Source organism: Sinocyclocheilus rhinocerous, unplaced genomic scaffold (assembly GCF_001515625.1).
Source record: "Sinocyclocheilus rhinocerous isolate Xijiao unplaced genomic scaffold, SAMN03320098_v1.1 scaffold1097, whole genome shotgun sequence".
NCBI lineage: Eukaryota > Metazoa > Chordata > Actinopteri > Cypriniformes > Cyprinidae > Sinocyclocheilus > Sinocyclocheilus rhinocerous.
This window is the reverse complement of record NW_015630974.1, coordinates 286,467-309,875: the sequence shown is the minus strand read 5'-3', so window position 1 is coordinate 309,875 and position 23,409 is coordinate 286,467. Positions and strand designations below refer to the sequence as shown.

The 23,409-nt window shown below is 39.3% G+C and overlaps 1 protein-coding gene across 1 annotated transcript in view; it reads right to left on the bottom strand.

Annotated features, from left to right (window-relative positions):
• Positions 1 to 23,409, bottom strand: part of LOC107740791 (PH and SEC7 domain-containing protein 3-like) — a 105,746-nt gene that overhangs the window by 26,149 nt on the left and 56,188 nt on the right. Inside the window, exons 8-9 of the mRNA XM_016553292.1 lie at positions 21,880 to 21,969; positions 248 to 291 (exon numbers count right to left, since the gene is read on the bottom strand). Coding sequence (XP_016408778.1) covers positions 248 to 291; positions 21,880 to 21,969 — 134 coding nt within the window. The remainder of the gene's footprint in view (positions 1 to 247; positions 292 to 21,879; positions 21,970 to 23,409) is intronic.

Sequence of the window (23,409 nt, the reverse complement as noted above, 5' to 3'; positions counted from 1 at the left end):
GATGATAAAGATAAAAATAAAACCATCATTTTTCCCCCCTTGTAAAGATGGAAAAGAAACGTGATGCTTCACAAAGGTGGTGGTGTATGATCTGTGGGGCAGTGAATATTGCATGTGCTCTTGGGAATGCCGGCTTGAAACCAGCCTGCATCCTAATTCAATGCTTTTTCTCTAGAATTTCCAGTTTATTCTTTTTATTTCTGTTCTAAAAAAGAGCAATGATGGTGGTGAATGTGTAAGTACTTACACTGCCCATTCCAGTTTCTCATTCTTGATGGAGTTATACAACGACTGCATGGGAAAAAACAGAACAAAGACAAAGGCTTAGTATGGTATGCATTCAGTTTAATAGAATTCATATTCACCTGAAGTACAATTTATTCATTTAACCTCCTTAAATAACTGTTCTTCAAATGTGAGGTCTGTCCCATGGTACGTGTGATCCGTGCAACTGTAATTTCATCGCTGTGGAAAACGTATTAGATTGGTGCTTGTGCTCTTTTATTTAATAATCCATCTCACTGAGTTATTATGAAGTCAGTCACCGTAGAATCATCAGTTATGATGAAACGCTGTCTCTTCTGGACTAATGAAGCTTTCTGATGCAGTGCCATCAGTAAAATTCATTGTCAAAATGTCACACAATTTATTTGCACCATTTATGCAAATGCACGACAAGATTCCCGGGTGAAGTATGAGCGAAAGGTCAAACCAAACATCAAAATGCTGCAGAAATTTCATTTGTTAGCATGAATATTAGGACACATAAATACTTCTTCAGACCACATGCAAATGTTCAGAAGCACAATATACATCCGCGCAAGTGTCAAATGACAAAAAGGGCTTCACTACATTGATGAGCGTGCAAGATAAAATAGACAGGCAAACTCTCAGCTGTCATCTGATACACATTTCACATGAAGCAACGTCACAGTAACACTGATGTGACCCACGGCAGACACTCAAGCGGCTGATATCTCATAACAGTCACCGTCTCATAACACTAAACACACGTCAGCTGATGTTACGTGAAGCTGCTGCATGACACACGATGGGTCACGGCCCGTATGCTTGTGGTCTGCAACACACTCATTTGTGTCAATACAAATATGAGAAAAGTCATGATACCAGTCTGTGCTTTCTGACTGACAGATGGCTGCTTTTGAACGTGATCTGTGTACACTAGGTGTGCATGTGAACGATCGAATGCACTTCTTGGTCAAAATGCCCGTCGTGGCGTGATTTCAGTGCCAAGCCAGCTAGTTACAGTATGTCTTGGATAAACATAAACCGCCAGGCAAAATCTGTGATGTGTCTTCTAACATTAATCAAACAATAAACCTGGCAAGAAACAGAGAACATTCTGCAGAGAACATAATTTATTTCCTTGTTCTCTATGATGTTTATTTGCATAATTACATGACAAATCTGAAGCAGCGTTTACGTCACTAACAAACACTTGAAGCTACATTCCATTGTTTTAATTACATTTGTTAATATTTTTATTTCACTTTTTAAATGGAGTGTGTTCAATAGTATTAGTTTTTGCTGAGGTTTTTAAATTGGAACCAAGAGACCAAGAGTTTTTGATAGGCTTCTTAGTAATTTGTGATAACATGAAATCTCTTTAAGCATGTAAGCATCTATCAGAATTTGCTGTGTTGTTCTGTTGCTGTATGTCAAAAGGTGATGGGCATGTGGCCTAGTGACTAATAATCTAGCCTGGTAACTGGAATGTTTTAAGTGTCAAAGGATAGTGTATACTGCACTGTGAGGGACTTTAAATAAGAATCTATAGGCAAAATAGTAATTAGTAAACATGAATACAAAAGTTATATTTGATATTTAAAATGATAAAAATAAGTAGACTGATTTCCTGAAGAGTGTAAACGATGTGGTGCTTCAAAACACTGATCCAGTATGTTGATTAAGAGGCACAACATGTCAACTACTGACCCGATGCTGTGAGTTTGGGGCAAAACTATCTGTTTGAATGACCAACAGCACTAACGGAATTGAAAACATTATTTTGTCTTTCTATTTAATGATGCTAGTTACACAGAAATTAAATTCAACTTAAAATTACTGACAAAAAACAGTGATGTACATGTGATGTAAAAATAGGTTGTGATGTAAACCACACATTCTAAAAAAATAATCAGTTGGAGTCAATAGCCTCGTGGGCAGCGCTCCAACATATAGTTGTGCTTTGTCTGAGTCCCGGTTCATGCTTGTTTCCTATGTCATCGCCCCCTCATATTCATATTCAAACTAATATCACTTGAGCCTCTAAATCCAGCTAAATCATCAGTTTCCTTCAAATGCAACTAATGCAAAAAAAAAAACATTTCACAAGTATCCACTGCCGTTCACTGCATGTGTGTGTAGTAATTTTCCCATTTTAGTTGACTCAAAGTGAGAAGTTTCAGTGTTCATATGTGTCCAAACACAAAGCCATGTTCCTCTCACATGAGATGTGTGTCCGTGGATGCCACCCGCTGGACACAGACACATTACAGCGACGTGTTTACGGCACAACAGAAAACACACGGGTGTGAAAGAGGGAGCGAGTTACACCGGAGAGGCTACAACGCTGGCATAAACAATGTCTGTGAATCATAAATCAAACACAGTGGCCAATAAAACAGACAGACACCGCTACCCCGGGTCAAGGTGACACGTTAATGCCATCACAATAACAGATGTTAACAACAGCATGCATTTCATTCAATAACTGGCACAACTGACAAAAAAGCCGTTATTAAACCATCCATCACTTAAAGCAGCAAACTGCTGCCTGTCAGCTTCAGGTAAAGACATAGATCCAGTGGAAGGACACAGACACGTCTCCTCCAGAGGGAGATGCAGCATTTTGTTGAGTGCAAGTATTGCGCCCAGTGCTGCAGGCGCAACACCAAAGCAGCACTTAATAACAGGGTTATATGAAGAGCTTTAGTCTGCATGCGAGATAACAGCAGCATGTCAGCAATGACGTCCAATAACGACAGATTATTGTTAATACAGCACCACAATGCCAAAGAAATCATCTCCATTCCAGGCACACAAACACCACAGCAAATGTCAGGCTCATTACCTTCTCCTTTTTGGGCAGTGCAGTGTTGAATTCAGCAGAACTGGACACTTTGAGAGACTTGGAGCGGTGCTGGGGCTGACGCCTGACCGGCTCCTCCCTGCCGTACTTGATGGAGCCGCCGGCCCGCATGCGGACCTTCCCGGTCCCCTGAACGCTGTTTACCCCGATCATCTCCTCCGATTAAAGCTCTTTCACACGCACACGGCACAAGAGAGGAGAGCGAGCTTGATCTGGAGCCCGCACGACAGGAGGGACGTGTGAGGAGGTGGCGGAGAGCCACGCAAAAGGAAAAGAGTGAAAACGAACAGACGAGCAAAGCAGAACAGCACACAAATGTCCCTGCATTCAAGACACGAGCGGCGCTGCTCTCTCCTGCATCACTCGCTGGAGTGTTTGGATACAGAGCGATAGTTTCCCTGGAAGCAACACGTCAGTGACTGGTAGAGTCTGGGGGAGACACACAGAGAGAGAGAGAGAGAGAAGGGGAGAGGAGGTGCTCCTCCCATTCTGAAGTGAGCCAATGTTGAGATCGATTCATTTATATTTTAAACAGCCAATGCGAGCTGCCCACCGGGACTCACTCACGTCTGCACACAGAACACAGGCCATCCAGACTCAGAGATCAAGAACCAAATCACACCTTACCAAACAAACCTCTGAGGCATGCATACAGTATGCATGGTAATATTGGAGAAATGGCCAAATAAGATTCTACTTTTGAACGCAATAAGACTTTCATGCACAGCTCTCGCTGTCTTGAGGTGGTTTATGATAATAACGGCTGTGGAATAGTGATGAAGATTCTTTCAAACATTCCTGGCTCTAGGCAGTAATTCAAAGATCTCCTGTGAGAAATCCATCACCTCAGTATGATTTCAACTGGAATCAATAATTCAAAGTGTTCAAAGTGCATACTAATGCTCCATAAACACACCATGACTGGTTGAAATAAAACAAATTATGAGCGGCCAGGTTTAATCATTTAAGTTTCAGATGTGAGACTTCAGATGACAAACATGAAACATGAACCGTCTCAAAATGTGGCAAAAGCTTACAAGCTCTAATCTGTTTACAAGGTTGCTTCAATGAACACTTCAGAGGAAGAACTCAATTTGCATGAAACGTTTGTGAGGTTCATGGGATGCTGAGATTTAGGGATGCACTATATATTGGTACCACAATAATCCTCAGCTGATATTAGTGATTTTTTATTTATTTATCAGTAAGCATTGTACATATAAATCAGCAGATATTGGATATTTAATTGTGAATGCTTATCCACCAGTATTTACATTCAGGTTACCTTGTCTTCATCCACCATTTCTTGTAGATCTCAGTATGAATATCTGTCTTTAATACTGTACATTTGTAACGTTCGGCCCTATCTGTCGAATTTACATCAATTAAAATGGGGTAAGATTATACTGTGTGAGAGTTTGGAGTGTTTAAAAAGATGAGACAGACAACAATTTTAAAATGAAAATCAAATGTGTATATACAATATTCACATGAGACTTAAAACAACACAATAAAACAAGGAAACCTCAGGCTGTGAAAAGCATAGAGTCCATAACACCATAACCTAAAACACTCCGAATGAGTTCCAGACAATATTCACATGAGACTTAAAACAACACAATAAAACAAGGAAACCTCAGGCTGTGAAAAGCATAGAGTCCATAACCTAAAACACTCCGAATGAGTTCCAATGTGTTGATTGTCCCAAACGCAAGTGTCCAACAGTGTATATACAATCCAAGTGATAGTCCAAATGCTTGTGTCTGGAAAGGTGAGTCAGAATAAAACTCCGGCCTACGGCTCCCGGGGAAAAACTAGTCCTTTAAAGGTACTGTCAGCCATAGTCCATGTAATGGGTATCCTCCAAAAAAGTCTTAAAATGACTTTGTAATAAATTAAATAAAACTAGGCCCTCCCACAGAGGCACTAGTCTGCCGGAGGAATCTACTGGAACACTAGAGAGACGTGGAATCTGATACCAGCCTGGATGTCCTAGGATTGGAGGCCCAGGGTTATGTTGCACCCAGCCCCCCTGACGTTTCCTCCTATCCGGCTTTAGGCTAAGTGGGGACTATGTGACACTGTCACACAGGACACATGTTTTAATTCACTCGATATGTATTATGATGGTTTTATACATATTTGAGTTTTATGGATTTGCATGATGTCTTAGCCATTTTATTCCTCATAACTGTTTTAAATGTGTATGCCTTTAAATGAACATGGGCCTGCCTGTCATGTGAGCACATATAGACAGTATAAAGGAGGCAGCATGACAAACAATGGGCGAATTCCAAATGGATTTTTTGCGCCCTTGAAGGGCACTTCGGGAAGGGGACGTTCCAAACGAAAGTGAACAACTGAATCCCTTCACGGAAGTGATTTCCGTTTGTGATCATGTGATCTTCGGTTAGGAGATCTTGCGATGCTTTTTAAAGCAAAGTTGGGGTTGATTTCGACTTCACATACAAAGGTAAGTAGAATAGGCTAATTAAATTTGTCTATTTTAATGTAATTAAAAATATTTTTGTCAGTGACAGAAATATGTTTTAAGATGGTAGTGTAAGCAAGTTTAGTTTGAAAAAGTTTAATTGTAAATAAGACCCAATTAGACAATATTTGAATAAATTAATAATAATAATAAGAAATATTTATTTGCAACAACTGATGGAGTGCTGAATGCTACAAGCACGCGCAACGTTGTCAAGGTAACATTTGGCAGTCATTCTCTTCGCCAGTGGAGTTCCAAACGCTTATATGAGACAGTAATGCCCTACACCAGGGGTGCCCAAACTCGGTCCTGGAGGGCCGGTGTCCTGAAGAGTTTAGCTCCAACCCCAATTAAACACACCTGAACCAGCTAATCAAGCTCTTACTAGTCATACTAGAAACTTCCAGGCAGGTGTGTTGAGGCAAGTTGGAGCTAAACTCTGCAGGACACCGGCCCTCCAGGACCGAGTTTGGGCACCCCTGCCCTACACCCTTCAAAGAACACACTCCACGGGCTCTGCCCTTCGAAGGGAGTAGGGCATACGGATGCTCACTTCCGTTTGGAAATCGCCCAATAGAGGCCGTTGCTCACACTACGACCATATGGTGATCACCAGCACACCGGAATATTTATTTATTTATATAGCGCTTTATACAATACAAATTGTGCCAAAGCATTTTTACAGTTAAACAGGAAAAAGGGGGAGTTACCTTTGTGGACTTACCTTTCCAGCACTCTGGATTATCACTACCGTGGACTTTTGTATATACACCGGTGGATACTTCTTACATTCACTTTGGGACTGGCAACACGCTAGATTTCTTATGGACTGTTTTATGGTATGGTGCAAATGGACTCCACGCTTTTAACAGCCCAAGTTATTCAAGATTTATCGTGTTGTTTTAAGTTCCTTGTGAATATTGTAAATACACTTTATTTACTCATTCTATGTCTGTTGTTCATCTCATCTTTTTAAACACTCCTTACCTCTCACAGTTTTAATCTGACCCCATTTTATTCATTGTAACATCAACCAGTAAGACCGATCGTTACACATTGTAATGCTGTGATGCCTAAATTCACAGCATTTAGAACTACTGATTGTTAGGGATGTCCTGATCAGGTTTTTTGTGCCCCGTTCCGATCCGAGTCATTGAATATTGAGTATCTGCTGATACCGAGTCCCGATCCGATACTTATATATTCCTAGTGTTTGCTGCACAAATAAAGTACATTAAAGTTATTCAAATCAATTCAATGTATATAGAGTTGTGCAGTGAGCAAAAGTAATATATGTATGTATATATATGTATACACGTAATAAGATACACTCTCTCTCTCTATGTATTTATATGTGCACACACTGTATAAAGACACTGGTAATTGTAAACATGTTACAACGACAGACATTGTAAATAGACTGTGTGGTCATAATTATGAATATGGAACTACTGATATAAACTTCTTTTTTATATGTGCAATAAGCAGAATAATTGCAACATGAAGGGAAAAAAGTGGAGATATGGTTAGAAAGCATTAAGCTTGCAGTGTCAGAATGCCACTCTGTCAGTCAAATCTGAAGCAAGACACAACTCATAGCAACGCGTTATAACAACGACGTCTCAGATAGTCTGACTGCAGATAAAAGCAGCAAATAAATGAATGATCGTTACAATGTTCGTTACAAAAGTGCGCATCAAAGCTTGAACGTGTGTGTAAGGTGCTAGAACAGTCCTCACTGGTTAGAGCCGATACCGCCGATACGATCAGTTGGTCAAATGGTTTCTGTTTCTGTTGAACTCTCATTTCAGAGTTATAGCTTTGAAATGCATCAATACTATGCATACAGTATTATATTTGGTCGTAAAGCATTTCTGACCATGAAGTGAAAACACATTTTTTATATATTTTGGGGAGAAAATAAAAATCCTGGGCCATTATCTGAATACGTTTTTTCCATGGCAGCTTATCATTCCTTATCAATGACCTACACGGGAAAGTCACAATAAAGAAAGCAAATCACTGTTGGTTGTTCAGGTCTCATGCTCTGTTCTAGAATAAGCTAAAATGTGAACCAGACGTCATGCCAACAGTCAAAAGTCTGCGAGACTATTTTATATTTGACTTCATGAATGATGATTCAAGCAGAGGTTTCATGAGTGTTGCTATATGTGAAGCATCTTACATGCAGGAATATCTCATGCATTTTTCAGTATGTTTTTTTTTCACCTCTCTGAATGTCTGTTGGAGCTCCAACAGAGCATCATTTCTGCATACAGTTTAGTTACAGCAGGAAAACTGGATCATTTACATCACATTTACATTTAGTCATTCAGACTTACAAATGAGGACAATAAAAGCAGTCAAAACTAACAAAAGAGCAACAATATATAAGCGCAAATGACAAGTCTCGGTTAGCCTAACGCAGTACACGTAGCAAGGTGTATATATATATATATATATATATATATATATATATATATATATATATATATATATATATATATATATATATATATATATATATATATATATATATATATATATATATATATATATATATATATATATATATATATATATATATATATATATATATATATATATATATATATATATATATATATATATATATATATATATATATATATATATATATATATATATATATATATATATATATATATATATATATATATATATATATATATATATATATATATATATATATATATATATATATATATATATATATATATATTATACACACACACACATATACACACACACACACAAAGAAAAACAAGTAGATAGAATAGAAAAAATAGAAAGCTAGTGATCACACTGGAATGAAGCAGAAAAGAAAAAGTAGATTTGGAACAAGTCTATGATGTTTACACATGCTTTCTAGGAAAAAAGCATGGTTTCATGGCACCAAGTCTCTATATGCTGTCAGACACATGTGAACGTGGGGTGCAAATACAATCTAAAGTACCTCATCCAAGGACCTTTTACAATTTTTTATGCAAATTTATGTCAGCATGAAGTTATCTGAAAGACGAGCTTCAAAACTACTGAACAATTTTGGTTCTATGTCACATTGAATTTTTTCCCCAATCATAATGTTAGGTATGGTTTCTTGCATCAAAAATGTTGCAATTTAGATTTCCATGATCATTGTCTACCCTCTCTGACCAATACAATTACACAGACCACTTTTGCTGGTGTTCTTTTAAGACCTCTACATGTAAATGACATCTGTCATGAAAAAATGTTTTCTGTTTGATAAAATTGTTGAAAGGAAAGGCTCAGGGAGGCTCAAAATTCTTCTAGTTCATGTCGGATTGTTGTCTTGACAGTGTGGTGGAGGAACAAGAAATGCTTTATGTATGCACTTGTAGGGCAGGATAGTGAGTAGTAGCATAAGCCAATGTCAAGAACAGAAGCTCCAGTATCTGTGTTATGATGGATGGTGTCTACAGTCAAGCGAGGGTCAAAGAATGGAAGAGCCACTGACGGTGCAGCAAAGAGAGTACTGCTGTAGCCAGGCTGAGGATCATGGGTTTATTCTGCATGTCCACAGACTGGATCTTTCATGTTGCCAAAAACAGCACTTTCTCTTTGAGAGTGGAAGAGATTAGTCCCTTTTCAACAGTGAAATTTGAAGTCTGCATTCATATTATGCACGGCAGCCAAAACCCACTCATGCCCACCAGAGTAGGCGGCACATGGTGGCTGGCTCATCTTCTGAGAACATTACACCAGCTCCTCTGAGGAGCCGGTAGGCTGTGGATCTGTAGAGATAAACATGCCATCCTAAATCTGCAGAATTACTGTCTATTATACTTTATTTGATGGCTTTTAATCCAACAAGTAGCATGTGCATTTATTTCATCAGTCACATGAAACTGAGTCAATTCTACCACAAAAAAACAAGGTACACTCTTCACAAATAAAGTTTCCATAAGGGACAGCCATAGAAAAACTTTCAGTGAACAGTAAACCATTTTTTTTCTTAATGTGAAGAACATTTTAATAATCTAAAGAATCATTTGCGCAGTGGAAAGATTCCATGGATGTTTAGCCGTTTAGCCAATAAGAACATTTATTTTTAAGAGTACAAATGGCCTTTATGGCACTGATAGAGAGGTACAGCTGAATTGTTCTACATGGCTGCAGCCAAACTCTATGCTATACAGTAGTTTATATCACCAGAGCTGTGCTACTCAAGGACAAGACATTAGTGTGTGTGTTGTGTTGTGTTGTGTGACCAATGAACAGAAAATACAAATTAATTATGAGAAATTACACCTTTTTTGTAGATCTGAACCAATGCTCAAAACAGCCAACAGTTTGAAGGGCATTTCTCTATCACAAAAAGAAGTGTTGCATCGCTCAAGCCATGTTATGGAGGGACAATGTATTTGTGATTGTTTTGTGACTATTAACTCTTTAATGCGCTCAGCAACTTTACTGAAGACCTAGAGCAGGGGTGGCCAACGTCAGTCCTGGAGAGCCACAGTCCTGCAGAGTTTTGCTCCAACCTTGATAAAAACTCACCTGCGTGTTGGTTTCTAGTAACCCTCAGACCATGATTAGCTTGTTCAGGTGTGTTTGATTAGGGTTGGAGCTGAACTCTGCAGGACTGTGGCTCTTCAGGACTGACGATGGCCACCCCTAAACTAGAGTCTTCTGTAGAATGCATTCTGTTTTTGCTTGTGTTCGAATACAGTAAGGTTGGGAGGGGCTATCTTGATGCTAAAATAAATTTAAATAAATCCATGCATGCTGGTAACATTTTGTGCATTTTGTTATTATTAATCATATTTTTTAAATAATTTTAGTTTATTGTATCTTGCCTTTTTTAATTGGCTAAGAGAATGGAACTGGGATGTGATCCAGAGTTCAAGGCCCCATGAGCACAACAGCTCTTCATGTGTCAGAAGCAATGCACTACCCTCTGTGTACAGCTCTGACCACTCTACGTTACTGACATACAGTACAAATTAAAGATGAACAGCATATAAACTACATTTAAATAAATACAATACAAGCCTTTTGTGTTGCTGTAAGCAAACAGTAGTTTTTAATACCTTGACATTTAAAATGATATTGCAAGTTCCTGTTTGAAATTGAAACATTTCCACAGGTATTTTAGATATGGTATTTAGCAAAAACACAAATATATTTACCAGCCTCAGGAAAAAGGTACAATATATATTTTACTGCCTCATTCTTCAGCTGCATTTCACTGAAATGGGTCACAAGCATAAGAACCTTTCTGATTCCTGTGACGCGGCCCCTTTATATAACCAGGTTTTTTGCCCATGACAATACGGACAACAGCTGAAATAAAAGTGCTACTTTTATGACAATCAGTCATCTTCAGATTTAGTTTTTTTTTTATATATAGTGCAAAAGACAGAGCACTTTCAAACACATCTGATGAAGGTTTTATTAATATTATTCTCAGCAGGTTAAGATGGCATGGTCACTTGCCAGACAATATGCCTCTATGTGACGAGTGAGCCAGTGGGCTGATGCATCATCAGGCCCATCTGTTCCCTACAGAGAGCTGGAGAGTGCGTGGCTCCTCAAGCAACCAGCATCCACTGCTTTACAGCCAACAGCATTGATGTCACTTTTACAAAATGGAAGAAACTAATCTTACTCATTTGATGTGTCCTTGTTGCTAAATAATATTAATAATAAAAATAACAATAATGCTTCATACCTTGCACAGTGACTTCTAACAGTTACACTGAAACAACAATGTATTAAAGGGGTCATATGATGCGATTTCAAGTTTTCCTTTCTCTTTGGAGTGTTACAAGCTGATTGTGCATAGATAAGATCTGTAAAGTTGCAGAGACTAAAGTAGAGATATTCTTTATAAAAGTTCTGAGTCAGCCACGCCTACCTAAAACGGCTCGTTCTAACACGCCCCCACATACCTACGTCACGATGTGGGAAGATTTGCATAACGCCGCCCAAATGTTCACGCAAAGAAAGAAGGTGTAACTTTTATTCTCGCTGTAGTATTGTTGTTGCTGCCGTCATGTCGTGAAGACGCTGTGTTTCGTTGTGAAAGTGAAACTACTTTGTTTGGTCTTCCAAAAGAGGATGATATCTGCTTCGTCATGCCTGGAGCTGATCCGTGCTGGTCGCTGAGGAAATACTACAACTTCACGCTGTGGATCGCCAGATCGGCTTTCACCGTGGACGAAGCGGAGTCCAGCCCGGGGTCGTCACATATGGTTGCCACTAGCCACTACTGTTCTTTTTAGCAACATCATATGACCCCTTTAAAGAATAAATTAATCAGAAACTAATTGGAAACAAAGTAGCAAGACACTGACAATTGTATTTAAGTATGTTAAAGGGACTGTGAATTGTTTAACCCATTAATCCCACAGGTTTCTGTGATAAATCAGAATCAATCACACCTAACTGTATAATAACAAGTATATTACCAAATCCCCAAATCAACATAAAATGATCTGATACCTTGAGGAGATCAGTGTGGGGCACAGCTGATCACATGTGAACCTGAAATCAGAAGCGGCTCTGATGTGAAACAGGTTTAGACTGTGGTAGTATACTGACAGAATTCATGTCATCTCATTAAAGGCGTGTTCATATTGATACTGATCTACAGTGACAAAGCGACTGGAAGTCACTGAGCTTCACAAGAGTTAGAGGTGACATGAGCAACAACGACCTCTGGCAATGCAACAAAGTTGAGTTTTATGAACTTTCTAATGAGCAGTGATGAGCCGATGATGATCATCAACAGTGTCCCTTTAAGGACAGTCAGTTCACACGGTGGCCAGATTCGTAATGCCCTGGGGCAGCTATTTTCTGAATCTGGAACTCTTTGTAAGATTGTTTCAATAATATTTCAAATCAGGAATAAAGTCTAACAACAATGGTATGATATTTTGTGCTTCTTAATCTCAACTCATACAGAAAAACAACATGTTTCACATTCTAGAGCAGGGTTCCTCAAATCTTGCCCTGGAGGGCCAATGCGCTGCAGAGTTTAGCTCCAACCCTGATCAAACTCAGCTACCTGTGATTTTCTAATGATCCTGAAGACATTGATTAGCATGCTCAGGTGTGTTTGATTAGGGTTAAAGCTAAACTCTGCAGGAAAGTGGATCTCGTGGGCCAGATTTGAGGAACCCTGTTCTAGAGAAAAAACACTGACTCTTAAATGTAATTTGGGACTACAGGCATGATATTAAGTTCCAGGTTAAGGTATAGGTTATGATATTATACATGTATGTAGGAGTGGATCTGTTATACAGCATCTGCTATGAATGTGAGTGAAGACAGAGGAGCTGATGTGATTGGACACTGCAGATGAACGTCTGAGTAGAATGATTTAATTGCTGTCAGAATGAAGAAAAATATACATTGTGTTCCAATAGAGACACAGCAAGAGCAACAAGCGATCAATCTCTTGATCTGTATTATGATAAATGATGCATGAAAACATGGATTTTTTAAACGTCTGATGAGCTTTGAGAGCAGGGTGGCTGATGGCCAATATAAAGCCAATAAAGGCGAATGTGCACAACTGTCATCTGTGGACACTTTTCATCACGCATTTAAAGGTGTCTGATATACTGAATAAAAGCACTTTACAGCTGATGTACTCTAATTGAATGAAATCTTTATAGGGTCTGTTTATTTGCCTGCTGACCATTAAACTCACCTTATTTTATACCCTCATTAAAGCAGCACAGCTCAGTGCCACCTACAGGCTCATGGGCAGCGCACATGCATTTCACATCTTTGATTCTACTTGATAATTCATGCATAGAGAAATATTCACACTGAATGATATTTTGGCCACTATCAGAATATACATGCTACACGCAGCTCAAAGACATTACATTTATATGAATAACACAATGCTTCATAAAAACGTACAGGAGACCATGTGAGGGTCAGTATGATCTATATTAATAAAAGACGCAGTTTCTATGCGCAGCCTTGAAATGGCGTGGAAATGCATGTGTAGGATGAAGCGCTGGCAGCAGTGGAGCCCGGCATACGGTGCAGAGAACACACAGACAGGTCAATTCACTGCTGCTCAGAATAAACCACCAGTATAGTGGGTACATGCCATATAGCGCTGTAGGATGCCTTCATTTCACAGCACACACTAAAAACACAATAAACCAATGCAGTTTTGTGGATGTCACAGCTGCTGTCAGTTTTCACAAGGAATACACAAGGCCTTTCTGCAGCTCAAACTGTAAACTATGATTCCAATGGAATGCATGAACTGAAAAAAAAGCTTGTATATACACAACCGTTCAGTCTCACGTTTACCAAAGCTGCATTTATTTGATCAAAAATACTGTAAAAACTGTCATATTCTGAAATACTATTAGTTTTAAATAACTGTTTTCTATTTTAATGTTATAAAATGCAATTTACTGGTGGCAAAGTTATTATTAGCAGATATTACTTTAGTGTCAAACAATCCTGCAGAAATCATTCTGATATGCTGATTAGCCTAATTGCTGAGCCCAAACTTTTGAACAGTAGCTCTGGCTAAAAGCATCTGTTAAATGCTGTGTTGTCTCCTTCTGTGAACCCAAAACATCTGATGACTTCAATTTCTGGACATTTTTAAGAATAAAAAAAACCTTAAATTATGTGGTTTAACGAGTGATTAATTGGATTGGTTATGACACAGATTAAGAAAGTTCACTTGAGTCCCATATTATTAATTGTGACCACACAGCACACAGTGTTTTTACAACGTCTATCATTGTAACATGTTTACATCTACTAGGGTTGGGCCGATGGCTGACAGACATATGCATTGCTATACATTGGATTGATTTTAATAACTTTAATGTACTTGATGTGTGCCCAGCACTAGGAAAATCATAAGTATTGGATCGGGACCCAGTATCAGCAGATCAAATCAGATCGGATCGGCATTCCTAATATTTTTTACTTTTTTAACGGTCACAAAGTGCGTTCAATTTCAAATGTGGTACTTATTCAGTATGTGATATTGGGCGCACGGTAAATATTAGGTGGTGTTCACGCTGACAGCAGTCTGAGGAGGTCATGTGATCCACCACCCGACAGCAGTGTAGTGGACCTGTCTTGCTCCGGGCTAAGTATGCAAGCTCAATTATAAACTTCACCATGTAAGGAGGGACTAGACATGGCTCAGACGTATATATACTGAATGATGTCTAATAAGAGCAACTGTTCACCAGTTGACAGGGATTTACAGCAGTAACATTTGAATGTTCAGGTCCTGTCCTGGTGAACTGAAATCCCTTGAGATAAGAGAAAGGAAAACTTGAAATCGCATCATATGACCCCTTTAATGGCATTTTTATTTCATCTTGCCTACATATAATGCCTGATGAAGTAGCGTTTATGAGTACAGTGCTGTTACCGGGGAAAGCGCTGTATTTCTGCCGTTCCACCTGCTGGCAGAGAATGAATTGCATTTTCAATAAGCCCGTCTGCTGTTTTTGTTCAGACCAAAGCAAAAATCTACCCATATTTTTCAGTCACCTTTTCAGGGAGTTGCTTAGAGTGTTGATATTTGTTTTTTTTTAATGTGCTTATGTGGCCATGTAAACTCCTACCGTATACATCGTGCATGTAAGCATGAACACAGCATTCACATCTTAAGCAGCTTACTCCCATTAACTGGGGATGGCGTCCTCTGTTGACCTATTGCGGCGATAGGCAAAATGGTGTGGGTCCATTGTAGCAGGAAGACAGGATTTTAGGTGGGATACAACCAGTCTCTCAAAGCACTTGGCACTGATGGGGGTGAGTGCGACAAGACACAAGTCATTAAGGGCCGAGGCAGTGGATTGCTTTGGTACTAGCACGATGGTGGTGGTCTTGAAACTAGTGGGGACAGTTGCCTGGGCCAGGGACAGACTGAAAATGTCTGTAAAGACCTCAGCCAGCTGCTTTACACAGGCTTTAAACACACGCCCAGGTATTCCGTCAGGGCCAGCTGCCTTCTGTGCATTCAACTTACTCTGAGTGGAGTAAACATCTGAGGTGGAGAGTGTGAGAGGCAGTTCATTGGGTGGAAGCTCAGCTTTGAGGGAGACCTCCTTGTTATTTTGATCAAAGCGAGCATAAAAGTGATTGAGCTTGTCAGGGAGGTAGGCACAGTGCTGGGTGGTTTGTAGTCCGTGATAGTTTGTATGCCTTGCCACATACGCCGGGGGTCCGAGGAGTTGAAGTGCTCTTCAATCCTCTGTTTGTGTGTGAGTTTGGCCTGGCAGATACCCTTCCTCAGGTTGGTTTGTGTGTGAGTTTGGCCTGGCAGATACCCTTCCTCAGGTTGGCTCTGCCTGAGCTGTAAGCCTCCCGGTCTCCGGACCTGAAGGCTTCATCTCTTGCTTTGAGCAGGAGGCAAACCTCTCTGTTCATCCAGGGCTTCTGATTGGGGAAAATTTTTATTTTTTTGTGTGTAGTCACTCTGCCCACACACCTCTTGATGTGCTCCAGGACAGAGTTGGTGTAAGTGTCAATGCTGATCTGAGAGTTTGTGGTGGCCTGGGCAGCAAACACACTCCAGTATGTGTGCTGGAATTGATGCTGAAGAATGGAGTCAGCACCTTCCAGCCAGATTTTGATAGTTCTCATTGTGGGTTTGATGGCCGGGGTATACTTGGGGAGCAGGAACAAAGAGAGGTGGTCAGACTGACCCAGGTGGGGGAGGGATGTGACTTTGTGGGCATCAGTCACATTGGTGTATATGTGGTCCAATGTTTTATGTCCCCTTGTAGTGCAGGAGACATTTTGATGAAATTTAGGGAGAACAGATCTTAAAGTGCAGTGATTAAAGTCCCCAGCAACAATAAAAGTCACATACAGGTGCAAGGTTTGTAGTTTGCTAATAGCAGACCATTGTTCTTTCATAGCCAAGTTAGCATTAGCATCCGGCGGCACATAAACTGCAGCAGCAACAATGCAAGTAAACTCACGTGATAGGTAGAATAGCTTGCACTTGATAATAAGGAACTCTAGATCAGCAGAGCAGTAAGTATCAACAATGACAGAGTCTGTACACCATGTTTTGTTTACATAAATGCATACTCCACCACCCTTGTTTTTACCAGAGGTTGCTGCTACTCTGTAAAGATAGCAGCAACCTCTGCCCTGAAGATGGTGGATCTGCCCAGATCCACCACGCTGTTTGGGACATCGTTACAGAGCCATGTTTCAGGGCCCTGTCCACACGAACGCTGGTATTTTCAAAACCGCAGCTTTTTCTATGCGGTTTGGCCGTTCGTCCACACGCAAACGCAGCACCAGGTCACTGAAGCCGAACATTTTTGAAAACTCTGTGAAGGTGAAGATTTTCAAAAACTCTGGTTGCAGTGTTATCGTGTAGACAACGAAGCCAGAGATTTTGGCTTGTGATGTCGGAGCATGCGCTGTTATCTCCACCTACTGGAAACTTTTTCAGGCTTCTGATTGGCCAACATGGCTTTACGGTTTAGATTATATCGCCACCTGTTGGCTTGGCATGCTCTTGACAGTGCTTCATAGCATGCTTTTGCGTATTCACGTGGACGGAGATTTTTTTAAATGGAAGAAGGAAAAACTCACTGGACATGGCTTCAGTGAAGAACACGACATTACAGTCCATAAGCCATCTCTGTGTGAGGGTCCAGATCTTCAGTTCGTCCAGCTTGTTTATCAGAGACCGTACATTGGCAAGGAAGATGCTGGGTAGAGCTGGCCGGTGTGGGTTTAGTCTTAGATTAGCACCATAGACTGTATAAAAACATGGACGCAGTGTCCGTGACGTCACCCGTAGGTTTCTGAAGAGCATTTTTTAAGCCCAAAGTGACCGTCACCATTTTGCCAGCGTGGATAATCGAAAATGGACAAAGAGGCGGGACGTGGATGGATGGAGCTGGTTGCTGAAACCACACTTACCTAGCTCGACGGTGGTGACAGCAATCCACCTGTCACTCAAGTGGCCACGCCCTTAATTATACAGAACTTTAAGGCTTAATATAATTTAAACGGATGAGTTATAAAAAAAATTCACCCCCACACAGTTGTCATGAAGGGCAAAATGAGCTATATAGACCAAAACCACTTTTTGAACCAGGCTGTAAACATATTTTTTTCTGCTGTAAACTTGGGCATTTTAACATGGGGGGTCTATGGGATTGACTCTCTTTTGGAGCCAGTCTCTAGCGGCCAGTCGATGAATTGCAGTTTAAGTCACTTCCGTGTTGGTTTCAAGAGAGAGACCGCTTGCTTAGCACGCAGCCCTCCACTCCTCCCCCATGTTTGTTTACGATCTCGGTGCTGACGCCAAACACTTCCGGTCGGTGTGAGTGATCCACTTGTCCGCGGTAATATTTGTAGCTCTGGAGGGAGTTCGCCGAAGTCGAAAGGATGATCCAAAACTATGTTGGAGCACCATTTGTTGATGTCCAAAAAGTGATTGTTTGCTGCAGGTGTAGTTCGCACAACTGAATCGTGCGAACACATAGGAAATAACCAGGCAAATTAAAACTATTTTCCGAAATCTGGTAAGATGCTGAGCCTCGTGATGCGCATGCGCCGCCATCTTGTCTCTAAGATGATCAGCCACATACTTCACAACTAGAAAACAAGGCTATAATCATAAACACAGCAACATTAAACTTGCGAACATTTCAATAATACAAAACGGTCAGCCACCAAATGACAGTGTGTAACTAGAGCAGACAGAGAAATTAGATATTTGATGTATCAAAAGAGACTAATTAATACTGCAAGAGATATCTGACAAACTCTTCCTTGTGTGTGGTGTTTGCCAATCAAACGGAGACACGCAGTCTTTCACAGTCACTGACACTGATGCTTTCAAGTTTATTTGAGTCCGTCTCCACAGTCGTTCTGAAAAGATGCTCTTAACAAGCCACAATGTTTCTCAGGGTGATGAAACTGCCCTTAAATCACAGTGCATAAAAAACCTTGCTAAAAGAACTCTTGAAAAGAAAACTTTGGCATATTCTTGTATTATTTCATAGGAAGAAACATTAACCAAACAGTTTCAGTGGTTATTAATATTCAAACTTTTGTCTGCAAAACCAAAGCAATAATTCGTAACCAACAACATTCAACTAGAACAACTACCATGCATGCATATTTACAAAAAATACTTTTTATCTTGAAAAATATAATTAAAAACTTTTCTTAATATTATGATCAAGATGACTTGTATTCAAGATGTTAAGTCTGAAAAAAGTATGTTTTGTCTTTCAAACCATATGAAACCAAAGAGTACAAAGTGTACATTTATAAGAACTGCAAATAACCTTACTTTTATTAAACGTCCCATCTGTTTTTGTTTATAAATAAATAAAGAGGGTCTGCATCATTTACTGATATGTTATTAATCCCATAAGTTGACAGCCCCCAAATATATATGTGCATTTTATCAGCCATCAGCCGCTCCATAAACCTGAAATAAACAGAAATTAGAAGCACTTTTCCCCTAAACTTATGATCTAATAATACCATAAAACATTAAGTTCTGCTACAAAGGTGCTGCAGGCACTACGCAGATCAGTCACCCATTTATCGGAGTTCCTTCAGATGCCAAATAAGAAATGAAAGGACAAAATGATCCATCAATATATTTTGGGTTTTGGCAGGCTGATTTCACTGCAGAAAACAAAATTGTGACTGAAAACTTGACCTTGCACTACAATTTACTCAAAATGTGCCATGGAAATGAGCTGGAAAACAACTTTAAATGATTCTGGCCTTGCCGTCTCAGAACGTAATAAAGCTGTCTGATTGGTTTGCTTGTTTGCAGGCCTGTCAAAGACGCAAACTGCTTCAACTAACTAAACCTAGACTAGATTAACAGCATCCATTACAAGAATTCTTCTGACCTAACATCAAAAAGAGATATTTGACACCAAAATGAACCTGAAGAACACGTACACACTACTCTTCACTTCTCTCATTAAGACAGATCTGTGAGTCATTCAGTGTGGCGATACCTGCGAGCGGGCCATAAAAAGCTCATGAAAGTAGCCAGCTCATGGAGTTGGCAGAGGACAGTCACGACAGACGCTCGGCAAGGAGGACAAAATGATCCATCAATATATTTTGGGTTTTGGCAGGCTGATTTCACTGCAGAAAACAAAATTGTGACTGAAAACTTGACCTTGCACTACAATTTACTCAAAATGTGCCATGGAAATGAGCTGGAAAACAACTTTAAATGATTCTGGCCTTGCCGTCTCAGAACGTAATAAAGCTGTCTGATTGGTTTGCTTGTTTGCAGGCCTGTCAAAGACGCAAACTGCTTCAACTAACTAAACCTAGACTAGATTAACAGCATCCATTACAAGAATTCTTCTGACCTAACATCAAAAAGAGATATTTGACACCAAAATGAACCTGAAGAACACGTACACACTACTCTTCACTTCTCTCATTAAGACAGATCTGTGAGTCATTCAGTGTGGCGATACCTGCGAGCGGGCCATAAAAAGCTCATGAAAGTAGCCAGCTCATGGAGTTGGCAGAGGACAGTCACGACAGACGCTCGGCAAGGGCACTCGCTTTTGGTGCAGCTTTATATAACGCCTTATAAAGTGCTCACTGAAGACACTGCCAAGTTATTAAGCACGCAATACACATCCTGTTAGTGTGTGAAGTGTACGGAAGTGTGCACTATCCGGAAGAGGTGTTGGTGGGGGGTATTTAATTATCTATGTCCGCTGATTTTAGCAGCTCACACTCATTTGAGCCCGAGTCCACACGGGGCTATTTTGGCCTGTCACTGATTGAGCTCGGCTGCCAGCACCGGACATTTCAGACCAAACACGGGACAAGATTGTCTAGCAGGTGGGCCACAGATCTGATGGTCAGGGCTGGGTACTTACATGTAATCTGAATTACGTAATCAGATTTCCAAAAATTAAGTACTTGTAATTAAAGTATATGACATTTTAAAATGCTCAATCAGATTACAGTTACTTTTTTATGGATTACATATTACTCAATATGGCAATAAATTATTCATAATTTACTTATTCTGCCTAATTCTTCTTTCTCTCTTTTAAATTTTCCTTTCTAAAAATCATACCATTTAGCTTTGACTATATTCACGTCATGTAATAAATTTGCAAACCATGCTTCTGAATGTGAGAGGAAACACCTCTCAAGCAATTAGAGACCATGTATGAAACAAATAATTATGCAAGTTACTAAACACTGATGATAGCTGTGAAACACTATGTCGTCATCATATACAGTGGACCTGGACAAACATATTTAAAACCTGGAAGACTTTGGGCGTGTTATGTCATTGCTGTTTTCATGTTTATTAATGTTTGTTCATATAATGCAGGGATTCCCAAACATTTTTGTCAACTAAACCAATCTGACATTGAAATATCTCTGAGGAAGGTAATATTTCAATAATTTAACAGCACATTCGCATGTTCACAGTTCTCTGATCTTGGTTAATGATCACACTGACCGGCAGGTAAACCAATTAAATATTTCTATTTTTATGTGTATTTTTTGGTCAAGAATGAATGAAATGAAAAACACTAGATCTTGAATACATTGTAGGCTTTAGATTAGCACCAGCAAAAGCTTACATTTAAATCTTTGTGAGCATCACTTACGACACAAACAACTCAAGAACTGAACACTTGCATAAACAATTAACTCTATATAAAAAGTAAATGACAGTAGCACAACTCAGCTGTGAAACAAATAATTTCTCTGATGCTTCTGTCCTGTTTTATTGTGAATATAGATGCTTCTTGGCCACACATCATGGATCACTGCACTCTGCATTCTTAGTATCGCCACAAAATATTTTTGTATTTTTATTTCAGCTTTCTCTTTTAACTATGGTCACGGTGGAGCAGCAGTTTGAAGAGAATCTTGCTGAGATCTACCTGCATTAGTTCAGGCCTCCAAATATCCATGTCTGTCTACAATAACAGCATGTATTACTAATAAATCTGAGTCAAGAGCACTTTTGTCCTGAGCTTGTATCAAGTGCACAAACATCAGGTTGAGGGTGACTGATTAGTAAAGATCAGATCTTATGAAAACAAGGGAAAGTACACAGCAGTGTGTGTTGTAGAATATCACCAGGCTCAAAGGACCTGGAGCAGTTGATTTCTATTCTGAAATTTTTGGTATCAAGCTGGTTTTTAACAATGTATCATTTCATACATCATCTCGAAGAGGAACGCTGAGAGATTTGTTTGAGACGCACCTTCAGCAGCTCCCGGGGGAAATCTTGTCCTCCATTGAGTCCATCCAGATTATTGATGAATTCCTGGCACGTCATCTTCTTCCCGATATTCTGTGGGGCATGAGAAACATTTATTGGGCTGTTAATGGGGCAGGATGGCACTGCATCATCCTGATTTAACCCTGCGAGTCCAACACGACCTGACAGCAGCAGAGATGGGGATCTCTAATGAATTCATGCTGACATCCCAGCATGCACTCCTACAATGGCTGTAAATCAGTCAGTCCTGCTTTCTCATCAAATTTACAAACTGAATAGAGCCTGCTATTAAACGTAAGGAACCATAGAGTATTCACTGGGGTGGGCGGCGAGGCATTTTATATCACAGAATTTATCACTATGTAATTGTTTTTGCTGGAAATTCCATGTAAAACACAGTTAATATATGAGATACACTACCATAATTTTTTTTAAAGAAAAGTATACTTTAACAGACCGTAGGAGACATCTTGAAGCGCTACTTGCGGAAAGGACCTTGTGAAGTAATTCCAGAAGGTGCTCTTTGGTTGGGTTTGAAACAACTTTTGAAAAAAGGGAATCCAAGGCACTTCTTCTGGTCCAAAAATTTGTAAAAGCCTTTAGAAGTGCCAGAAGAAGTGCCTTGGATTCCTTTTTCAAAAATGTATAATTTTATTCAGCAATGATCCATTAAATTCATCAAAAAAGACAAAGATTTATCATGTTTTTGAACTTTCTATTTAACAAAGAATGCTGAAAAAGTAAACGGGTATAAATTACATTTGAAAATGAAATTGATCTGTATAGTGCTTTTCACAATACACACTTTTTTTTCTTCAGAAATCGTGCTGTCATGTCAGTGCTTTACCATACAGCAAGTTTTATTGCTGGGCAATATGACAACATAAAAAGATGATACAACTGATTCTCCAATAACTAGATCCTTTTAGATCTATTTATATTGTATTTAATGTTGTCTAAAACATATGTGACCCTGGAGCACAAAACCAGTCATAAGGGTCAATTTTCTGAAATTGAGATGTATACATCATCTGAAAGCTGAATAAATAAGCTCTCCATTGATGTATGGTTTGTTAGGATCGGACAATATTTGGCTGAGATACAACTATTTGAAAATCTGGAATCTGAGGGTGCAAAAAAAATCTAAATAATGAGAAAATCGCCTTTAAAGTTGTCCAAATGAAGTTCTTAGCAATGCATATTACTAATCAAAAATTAAGTTTTGATATATTTACAGTAGGAAATTTACTAAATATCTTTATGGAACATGATCTTTACTTAATATCCTAATGATTTTTGGCATAAAAGAAAAATCTATAATTTTGACCCATACAATGTATTGTTGGCTATTGCTACGAATATACCCCAGCGACTTAAGACTGCTTTTGTGCTCCAGGGTCACATATATCAGTGCGGCATTATTAAATAGGTTAAAACAGAAACAGTTATTTCCAATTTTAATATTTCACAATATTACTGTTTTTACTGTATTTTTGGTCAAATAAATGCAGA